Below are 10967 nucleotides of genomic sequence, written 5' to 3'. Positions count from 1 at the left end.
GATATCCTCCCATTGCTTTTGAAAGACGTTGGGGGTGTGGGGGTGGATTGTGTTATCCGTGTCTTCTTCATCATTCAGGAAAAGTTTACACACATCAGTGATTTTTTAATACGTGGTTCTTTATAAACTTGTATCGCAAAAGCAGTGTGATTGTTGTTTATTTATTGTTTTTTTTCCACAAAATGAAAAAGTTCAGGAATAATTGTTGTAATTTTGTGATTTCATGGGCATGTCTTTTGACGAAGTACTTCCATGTATATTCAGTGTAGAATGTATAGTGATATGAAATGCCAGCATTTTCTTTCCTTTTACATTATGTCTGTCACTTTTTGACTTGTTTGTGAGAGGGAGATAGAGAGAGAGTGTGCGTGTGTGTGTACAAAATGAGTAAGTGTAATCACCCAAGTCTGTCTGTGTCTGTGATTGTGGGCGTGTCTGTAGTTAGTGTAGTAAATTCTCAGCTGCAGAGAGTGGCCAGAGTAACTTAGCTGAGTGGAATGGCAGATCTATACTAGAGATATTTCCCAGTCATCCACTTTAACACGTTGATGTTACAGTTCAGAGGTAAAGACCAAGAATACAAAATCATGGTTTGGAGTGACCGATTTTTATAATATTCATATAGTTTACAGCCGGTGTCCAGGGGCTGCTAAATGAAAGTGTCTTAATACTGAAACAAAATACAAAAAAAATGGGGGAAATCATCACCAAAATGCCAGTATGGAAATCCACATAGTACAGAAAATGTGAAATACTCCCATCCATTATAGATGACTTTTTTTTCTTTTTTTAAAAACATTTGTAGGCATGATAGAGCTGACATTCTGCGTCCAATCTTCACCATTATGAGCACAATGATTGGCCATTGTTTGAGGTTTGCAATTTAAAAAAAACAAACCACACACACAAAAAAACAACTCTTTTCAACATGACAACAAGGAAAGAGCTTTAAAGTTTGAGTTTGAATCTTGCTTCCAGTCTACTGTGCATATTCACCAAAAGATTAGTTTCTCATGAAAAGTCAAGATCAGAACATAAATTTATTTGAAGATAATATGCTCTGCATTTAAGTGGCTTAAGTTGCAGCATTCTTTTAAAATGTTGTGTTATTCCTGTTTTCAGTTAAGTACATTGTGTGTGTGTGTGCACTATATCAAAAAGCCGCACTTCTTTTTGTTTTGTTTTTTTATTGTTCTCTTTTTTCCAAACAGCTTCTTTTTCTTCTTTTTTAATTTTTTTTTTTCCATCTTCATCTTTCTTGAGCTGGTTCGCTTTTCTTCCTTTCTTTTTTCTGTTTCTTAGCCTCTCTTCCCATTTCAAGATCAGTTTAGTTTGGCTGGAGTTGTAATCATCTAAAAATATGGTGGGCTTTTTTTGCTGTTTTTTTTCATTGTTTGGATTTTTGTTTATACCTTAGATTTTCATATCTGTACTGGTACAATTTGTTAATCACTGTCTAGGTTTTTTATTTGTCATGTCTGCACAATTGTCTTGTACATTCTGCACAGTCCTGAGATTCTTGCCATGATGATTTCAGGTTTTTTTCAATGATTTTAGTTGATTTGCCCTGTTCATTGATCAGTGAACTCCTGATTTTTTGTTTTGTTTGTTTGGTTGGTTAATTTTGAGTGCACAAGGTAGATTGGGCTGCTACAGTTAAAACATTTCAGGGAATAATCATTGTCAGTCTCCATTGCCTGTTTCTTTGGTTTTTGTGTAATATGATTAAAAAGTTTATTTTTATGCTTGTGAAGTTTTGGGTAAATTGATCAAAAGGTTACTTCATTTATATGTTTACAAAATGCTATGTAAATTGAATAGCAATTGACTTTGTATGTTTTCGAAATATATCATTTCCTTTTTGGTTTTTGATTAAAAGTTTACTTTGTTTAAATAATAAGTATTCTCTCTGTGAGAAGTTCCACGTGTGTGTGTGTGTGTGTTAGTGTGTGTGTGTGTCCCTAGATGAGAGAGTATGTGTAAATTAGGCTGGTCAGTCTTTTTCAATGTTTAAATCTAAAGCATGAAGAATGTTTCTTTGTTCTGCCACCCCACCTCATCCCCCATTTATTTTTTTTATTTTTTTTTTTAACAACAGTTTTACCTCCAGAATCTTTTATCTTCAGGTGTGCAAACTTTCCTCCTCCTCACAATTTTCATGTAACGTAAGCCATGGGGATTAGGGTTGGGAGGTGTTACCATTCACAGGCATAATCTGCATCACATACTGATGTAAATTTTGCTGTATATTCCATCTGACATCTGCAGAGCCACAGGTACATACAACAGCTAACACTGGATATAAATTCAAATATGGGAAATAATAATAATAATAATGAGATTTATATAGCGCTGAATCTTGTGCAGAGACAAATCAAAGCGCTTTCACACCAGTCAATCACACGTGAGGTTTGAATCCCAACTACGCCTGGTGGGATAAAAGTGGAGATATTTCTCATGTCCCACATTGACAAATGTACAGGCCTGCCTATTTTTTGTCTTAATCTTCTTTGTGTCTATACACATGAGCTAAATCAAATACACACATTAATGAATCTGAAATTCATGTCATATAAGGTGAAACAAAATATAAACACACCTAGCATGCCCAATTGTAACTGTGGATAAATGAGGGTGATTCAACCAAAGAATTCAGAAGAAAATTTAAATACTGACATATTCCTGCCTGCTGAAGTGATGTAGACCGCAGCTTTAGTTTCCAGAGAGGGAAAAAAATCACTTTTGTTACTTACATCTAATGGCTTTTGTTAAAAAACAACAACCCATGGTGTTAGATATTAAACAATAAACAAGTGGCATACCTTCCATTCTTTTAAGTAGGGCTGAAGACAGAGCTACCTGGCCAGTGTGCAACCTCTAATAAACCAAGGTATCATACACCTATCACATAGGACTGTGAATGCCAAGAAGAATAAGACTCGTTAAAGTGAGACGAAACACACAAGTGAACAAAAGAAAAAAAAAAGAACAAGCTAATTCCTTGAAATGTCTGTCTGTATCTTTTATTTCCTCCCATTGCAAAATGGCTGGGCGCACAGAACATAAGAAATAAATTTATTTATTTTTCAGTGTATTCTAAATTGCCTGTCTCAAAAGCTGATTATTTTGGAAAAACTTTTTTTTTCAGTGTATTCTAAACTGCCTGTCTCGAAAGCTGATTATTTTGGAAAGACTGAGCATGGTGACGTTGTGTGCTTTGTTTCCATGGATGTGCCAGTTATTTCTTCACAACATTATTGCCTTCATCCCAGGGTATAATGTTGCACACTGCTCCAATGCAACAGAAACATAGTGATTGCTATGTACCACTCATCTGTAGGCCAACACCAGCTTTGCGTTTTCATTATACATAAGTTATGGTTTTAGTTTCAGTTGCACTTCAGGAGGAAGGTGGCAGAATGGTTAAGACACTCAGCTGCCAATACAGAGAGTCTGTAAGGGTGTGGGTTCAAATCCTGTTCTCCCAAGTTTGACTGGAAAATCTAGTCTTTCGGATGAGACAATAAACCGAGGTCCTATGTGCAACACACACTTGGCACACTGAAAAAGAACCCATGGCAACAAGAGAGTTGTCCTCTGGCAAAATCATGTAAAAAGAAATCTACGCTGATATGTACACAAATAATAAGTATGCACTCAAGACCTGACAAGCGCGTTGGGTTATGCTGCTGTCAGGCATCTGCCTAGCAGATGTGGTGTAGAATATATGATGGTGATGCCTCCATGAGAAAATGAAACTGAAACTATGGTTTTAGATTCAGGAGCCAGCAATCAGCTGGCGGCCACTTACAGCCAAAAAGGGAGGCGAAGACAGCTCAGAACTGAACAGTTCCACACGTGTCAACTTATCAGGCAGAAACTACATTTGGGTATAAAAAATTTGGTCACTGTAGGCCAGGTATCCCGTTTCATGAAGTTAAATTAACAAGCAAGGAAAATTTATTCAGATAAAGAACTTCGAAGGCTGCTTACTGGGGCCAAAGAATTATGTCGACTTCCCTGATGAGACGACTTAATTAAGCAAGGTCGACTTCAGTTAGGACAACTGTTTAATGATCGAGTTTCAAGTACTGATATGCTAGTAGTCCACCTTTTCCCCACAAAATATATATATAGCGATGGGAAAAAAAATCCACGTTGGAATTCTAGTATCAAATATGCTTTTCCAAAATGTAAAACACCTGTGGGTTTTTCCTTTCTCTTTCACACTGATGCTAAATTGATTTGTGTACAGATTTCTGCATTCAAATGACTCAAACATCAAACAAACATTCAATATTTTAAAAACACATACACAGAAAAGCGTAACTTTTTCATGACTTCTGTTTAGTTTAAATAATAACCTGCACATTTGCAAAGACAAAAATCTCATAATGACAAAAAGATTCGCAGGTAAAGTTACATGTTCAGCATTCAGTTCAAAGCAAATAATGTTCTTTTACAATCACACGTTTGTCTTAAAAACACACAACAGAAACAGATCACTTTTAAGACATACATAAATATTAATCAGCATCATTTGTCTTACAACTTAAGCATTCAGTATGCTGAAGACAATCATCTAAAGCTTGCTGTAATGAACCGTACATGTATTCGCTACATGTAGTGAAGCACACACACAAAGATACAACAAGGTGTTTCAAACTTACCAAAATCATTCAAGTTTAAAAAAATAATAAAAAAAAATTAAAAAAAACATTCACAAATTAAACTTTGCTGACATTGTCCCCAATAACACTGCAGTAATAAAACTCAACGATCTTCCAATAATGCTGAAGTTGCAAGAGGCTTAGGGTTATGTTGACTCAAGAAGTTTGTTATTTGTTATTTACTGTCTTTTAATCTAACTTAAGCTGAAATTTCTTGAAAGGATTTTTTTCTCTTCAAAAACTATTAAATGCAAGAGGCTGTCAAACTGAGCTCAATTTCTGACACTGATGATTGCACTTATGTTTCACTGTGCATTACTCAACTGTGGACTGCAAGCTGACAATGTGACAGATTAAATTATGATTGCACTTAAATAATTATGAAAACACGTAAAAACAGTAAAGATGACAAGCAGTCGTAACAGAATAATGCCAGTATAAGAACATTCACTGCAACATACATTCACAGGAACCTAGCATGCAAATCAGCCTACAGACACACAAACACAAGCTTGCACTTCCTTTTCATCTTTCAATGAATATTGACGTGAATGGATTAAAAAATGGTTCCCACAATGAATGTGAAACTGACCACTGAATTAAAAAAAAAAGAAAAAGAAAGAATTAAGAAAATAAAACAGAATGCTGAAACAATGGTTTGCTGGAAATGACAGCTTAACAGAAATAAGAAATGCTTCAAAATAAGATATATGTTAAACAATCTGCGTTCACCATTTTGTTATCTCTTCCCAGTATCAATCAGATGATCAAGTGCACATCTCTTATCATCTTTTTTCTGGCTTGGTGAAAATAAGAACCCATCCTGTGGGTGGAATGACAGGCTGGACCCACTTCAATATTTCATCTTTCCTATTCATGCTCATATTTTTCTTCTTCTTCGTTTTTCTTTTTTTCTTTTTTTTTTTTTTTTTTTTAGTCCCCTTCCTTTCTTTTTCTCTTTTTTTTTCCTTTCATGTCATCAACAGTTAGTAACTTAGTTTCTAAATAAGATTTCAAGCTAGGGGAAAAGTGCTGCAAAATTAAACCTTCACAGGATAACATACTTGTCTTCTGAATGTATTCTAGCAATACTTTTTATTCTATATGTTGAGGAAAGTGCTTTTGAACAACTGGACTCTTGAAAAAATAATATTCATGTGAACCTTGTCGTGTACAAAGATCAAAAACCATGTTAGAAACCTGCCTTCTCTTTTGATCAATGAAAAAGTGCTAGCACAAATAACAAAGCTGTAAATTATCTAGTTTAGTGTGCTGAAGGTATAAATGTGTTATAACAACTCCTTACACCGGTTAATCTCTATTGATAAATGTGGACATTAAAGTGATTAAGTCATCCTGACACATATCTTAAAAGTCCCCTCATGCAATTTGTGAACCCACCCTTCCCTGCCCCACAATTTTAATTTTTGTTTGTTCATTAAAATGGGATTTCTTATTCTGTTGCATTTGTTGGCAGTAACTCACATTCACTTGTGTTATTGCACGAACTGGATTTTACGTTTATAGATAGCTTTTACCTTTTCACAGACTGAGGCAGTCATACTACTGTTTAGGGATCAAAAAATGAACCAAAGATGAAGAGAGAAAAAAGGTGCATTAGTGGGTCATGGTTAAGTATGTGTAATTAAAAGGAGCTAAAAATGAACCAAAAATGAAAAAAAAAAAAAAAATCCAAAACAAAACAAGCACAGAATTATAAGAAACAGTAAGTCACAGAAACATCGATTATAAACTTATGGTTGGTTTCGTTGAGTGCAACTCACCCATACCTCACATCATTTCACAAACAACCCTCACTCTATGGCCAGTAAAACCAAGCATGCTCTTTCAAAACGCAAGTTTAAAACAAGTACTGGAATGAAAAACATCAGTTCACTTTTTTTCCTTTCATCTTTTCCTCTTTTTTTTCTTTTTTTTTTTAAGGTGTCTAACAGGTCAAGATGAACTATTCACAAATATGCTGCAACAGACAAGAGTTCAGTCAGTCTTGTGTCGTCGGGCTTTGGCCATGTTTGCTTCACGCTTTGCTCTGCGCTTCTTATCCTTTTCCTTGTGTTCTATCTGTTTCGCCAACTGCCAGGCAAGAATAGCGCTGAAACAGTAAAGAAAACAATGCTACAGAAACATTCAAACTCTGTCATCTTATTCACAACATAAGCATGAATCATATCGATAGATTTGTTAACTCATCTGCATGAGAAAATCTAGAAAATTAAATAGCGAAATAGTTTAAATTCATAACTTAATCTAAAACAGTTCTTGAACAGAGGGGAGGGAAACTGTCCATTCAGCTTGCATGTACTTCTGATTCAATCAGGAAAAAAAAGAAACAAAACTCGATCTTTCATGATTATTTTAGTTCATTATTGCATACATTTTATACGAATCAGTGAAATCATTTACCAACTATGAGTGATCTAATATTATTTCATTGATCTTAAACTTGCTACTGCACCAATAAATTTCTATTGCATATCCATATTCGAAATCTGAGCTTAAGCTTTTAATATATTTAGGAAAAAATGACACTACTGGGAAAACCATACAGGAATGAACTTTTTTTTTCTTTTTTTTAAATAAAAAATCACACATACATTAACTAAGTTTGTTTCTCTGAATTTCTTCTTTTTTTTTTTCTCTCCATTGTATATTCTGGTTCTGATAATTTAGGAACAGACTGCGCAACAATGCTGGGCAAACTAAGTAACTACCTTGCAAACAAATCACTTGCCACAACTGAAAAACACACAACAAATGATGAAATCTTTTACCAAACAGCAAAACACTTAAACACTTTCCAAACCTTATGAAGAACAAGGGAGAGAGTGCCAACAGCACGTAATAGATGAACTGCCAGGGGTTGGAAGCTGCATACTGGAGAACGTCACGAAGCAGTTCGTTGAAGTCCCACCCAAACATGGTTAGCAGTGGCGGAGATTCAGCAAGGGATGACAGAAGGCAACTAGATGCTGAACACACTGAGTTCTGTCACTGTCATACAACTCTGCCTCCTATGGCTGTGCACCTGTGTATCCTGCCGACACACGTCTGATGAGAAACTGTGTGATTGGAGATCATATGCTGATGTTATCGCAGGGCAGTGCTGAAGCAAAAGTCAGGCTGATTCTGAAACAAGATACCAACCATGAAGAAAATTAATGTTGTCTCCAGCTCAGCTGTGCATCCAAATGATACAAAAATTCTTGAAAATGCACATCAAAAGAAACAATACTTGTGTTTCATTTACTGTCAATTCAATTTTGGAAATTTCTCTTCTACAAAACCAATATATTAATTATATATAAAGCTCTCATCATGAACATGGCTTTCAATTTTGACCAGAACAAAAAGAAGTTTTTTACTTGTTCCTTGTTTTGTTTCGTTTTGTCTGAAAAGTCACCACAATCACCTTCAAATATCTTCTGTTTGATGAAATATGAAAATTATGAAGATTATCATGGTGACTTTTGGGGTAGATCACAGTGTAGAATATATTATACTTGTGTGTGTGTGTGTGTGTGTGTGTGTAAATCAAAATGATCTTTACTGATGTTAAAAGAATAAGCTCATACAGCTATTTTTCATCCCACCCTCAGAAAAAAGAAGAAAAGAATGAAAATAAAGGAAAAAGTGGTGAGAGTAGGGAAAACATGACATGAAAATGAACCAGTACACTTAAATACAGTTCTCTCTCAGTGTGTGTGTGTGTGTGTATGTGTGTATGTGTGTGTGTCACTGTGTGTGTGTGTGTGTGTGTGTGTGTGTGTGTGTGTGTGTGTGTTGAGCATTTTTATTTCCTCTGTAATTCAGTCTGTAACTAGTGTAAGTTGTAACTGTTCTCGAGTTCATTATACCCCTTGATTATGTGAAGGTGAATATTCTGCATAGGTTAATAGGTCCAAAGAATCAGTCTGGGGTCAAAAACTTGAAACAGGACTGTATCAAAATCCGAATTCCTCAAAAATAGGTAACAGAAGAATTAAACAACAAAATGCTGCAATCGAACTGATGGTGGAAGCATAGAATACAACAACACGAATGAATGAATTTTTTTCTGAATGAGGAAGAATAAGCAAGTCATGCTTTTTTCCATCCAGTCCTCAAGGCAAAGAAATTAAACAAGGAAGCAAAAAAATAAAATAAAATAATGATAATAATGACAGAAATAGATAAATGAATTAAATCAAATGAAAAATAAATCAAATATTAAATAAATAAGGAGAGTGTGTGTAAAATAATATCACAGCAAGAAAAGACAAATGCATTATTCTATATAAAACGGACACATACACAATTACAGTTGCATATGCATAAATACGTACTCATCCATAATTACAATATACATGAAAAAAAAGTAGTGCATGGCATTTCATTTTAACAAGAAAAATGGCATTGTCATTAACTCAATAACTGATTAATGCTAACATACATCATTTATATTTTCCATTTCATCAAAATTTTTGAAAGAGCTTCTTAAGTTAACACTTCTAGTTATCTGTTTTAACATGGAAGACACACTATTCCAGTATGAACCGCCACTGCATAAATGGCTTGACTCAAAAAGATTAATTCCAGGAAGAGGTATTTAAGTTTATTAAATTGTCTATTGCTGTTTGTTGGAAATATATAGATCTACGACACTGTTGTGCAGCAACAGAGACTGGTGTTGGGAGCATAGTATGGGAGGTAATGATGGATTCGGAGTACAGTAACAATGGCATATAATACAAAAACACCAGATAACACACAAACTGACACTCAATGACAGCAGTGTGACACACACATTTGCTGGCTGACACTTCACTCTTCAGTGAGCCCACCGTGATCAAGTTTATTAACCAGTCAGTGCACGTGATCTCAAACCAGACGATAATTACACATCTCCCGGGAACGCAGCTGTCAACTGGGAATCCTAATTGACAGAAAAACGAATTGGTGCTACTTATTCTGTTCCGAAATTGGTTTTAGGGAAAGAAATAACGCTAAAAACATTACTCACAAGTAGAAACTGGCTGCGGCGTCCTTTGTTGCCCAAAACAGAAGAGCTATGGGAGACAATTCAAAACATGAGAATTGTGTCCCCTCTTAAGTGCCCATCCTCTCCGTCTCCACCCACGGACTGCTCCACCCCCACTCTCTCTCTCTCTCTCTCTCTCTCTCTCTCAAGCTTGTATTGTACATAAGTATCTATGCTTATGTTTGCACATGTTTATGTAATTTTGATGTTGCTGTTGTGAATTTGACTCTCGCATGTTTTCATCTCTCAGTTATTATTCTTGCCCAGATGGCCGGATGTAAACAAGTACTTTGTGCTTAATCCTTTACCCTCGTAAAATAAAACTTCTCTCTCTCTCTCTCTCTCTCTCTCTCTCTCTCTCTCTCGCAATACACAGAACCATCGAAGTTACTTTGTTCATTTATTGGCATTCTGGAGTGTCATCAAGTAAAAACAACAACAACAAGAGAGGCAAGGCCTTCAAGACTCACTTGTGATACACTTTTTAAAAAAATCCAAGCTTTTTATGTATTGAGTATAATTTCAAAATGTAATGTTTAAGATGAGAAAGATCAGTTTAAGCAAATTAACTCCCCTAGCATTAATTACAGAGTAATTTCCCTTTTTTACTATCTGCACCAAAACGTTTGCAAAATAAATAAAACTTCCATGCTTAGCAAAAGAAGTTCCTGTTTGAACAGAAAATGATAATAATGACTGCTCTTGTTGTTGGGTCAGAATATCAGATCAAAGTGCCAAGTTTAGAGAATACAAAAAATATAAATATAACAGTAAATGCAGTTTGCATATAATTAGGCTTCATTTTCTTTTCTTTTCTTTTTTTTGTGCCCATCCCAGAGGTGCAATATTGTTTTAAACAAGATGACTGGAAAGAACTGAATTTTTCCCATTTTTATGCCTAATTTGGTGTCAACTGACAAAGTATTTGCAGAGAAAATGTCAATGTTAAAGTTTACCACGGACACACGGACACCGACACACACACACACACACACACAGAGACAACCGAACACCGGGTTAAAACATAGACTCACTTTATTTACACAAGTGAGTCAACAAAACTACAAAAAACAAACAAACAAAACAAAAAAACTGCAAAAACCCACCTGATGATCTGCAATAATAGGTTACCCCGGTCACAGCAATTGACTGACTGCACAGCCGCTCAAGTAGCCGGTACTGGCAACTTTCGCCTGCCGCCGGGACGGACTCGAGAGGAAGTTGTAGGCTGATTACAACTGAAACACAGCGGTTTAGAG

The 10967-nt window shown here is 35.4% G+C and overlaps 1 protein-coding gene across 2 annotated transcripts; it reads right to left on the bottom strand.

Annotated features, from left to right (window-relative positions):
• Window positions 1–4326: 4326 nt before the first annotated feature.
• On the bottom strand, window positions 4327–10967 carry LOC143295489 (small integral membrane protein 15-like). Of its 2 annotated transcripts, none has more exons than XM_076607213.1 (3): window positions 10815–10967; window positions 7495–7817; window positions 4327–6783 (listed from the first exon to the last, which is right to left on the bottom strand). In XM_076607213.1, exons 2-3 carry the CDS (start codon window positions 7608–7610, stop codon window positions 6669–6671), a joined length of 231 nt encoding a protein of 76 aa, XP_076463328.1. In that variant the 5' UTR covers window positions 7611–7817; window positions 10815–10967; the 3' UTR covers window positions 4327–6668. The 2 variants fall into 2 exon arrangements, with proteins under 2 accessions (XP_076463328.1, XP_076463327.1); XM_076607212.1 differs by lacking the exon at window positions 10815–10967 and adding an exon at window positions 9691–9757.

The sequence above is a fragment of the Babylonia areolata genome, chromosome 20, assembly GCF_041734735.1.
Source record: "Babylonia areolata isolate BAREFJ2019XMU chromosome 20, ASM4173473v1, whole genome shotgun sequence".
Taxonomy (NCBI): domain Eukaryota; kingdom Metazoa; phylum Mollusca; class Gastropoda; order Neogastropoda; family Buccinidae; genus Babylonia; species Babylonia areolata.
Note: the sequence above shows the minus strand (reverse complement) of the source record. Positions and strands in the feature narration are given on the sequence as shown.

Bases quoted from the DNA above. Each gene is read 5' to 3' on its own strand.
- LOC143295489 (XM_076607213.1), bottom strand. From the start codon at position 7,610: ATGTTTGGGTGGGACTTCAACGAACTGCTTCGTGACGTTCTCCAGTAT. The intron at 6,784-7,494 runs GTTTGGAAAGTG...TTACTGTTTCAG, and splicing joins TCTCCCTTGTTCTTCATAAG to CGCTATTCTTGCCTGGCAGT.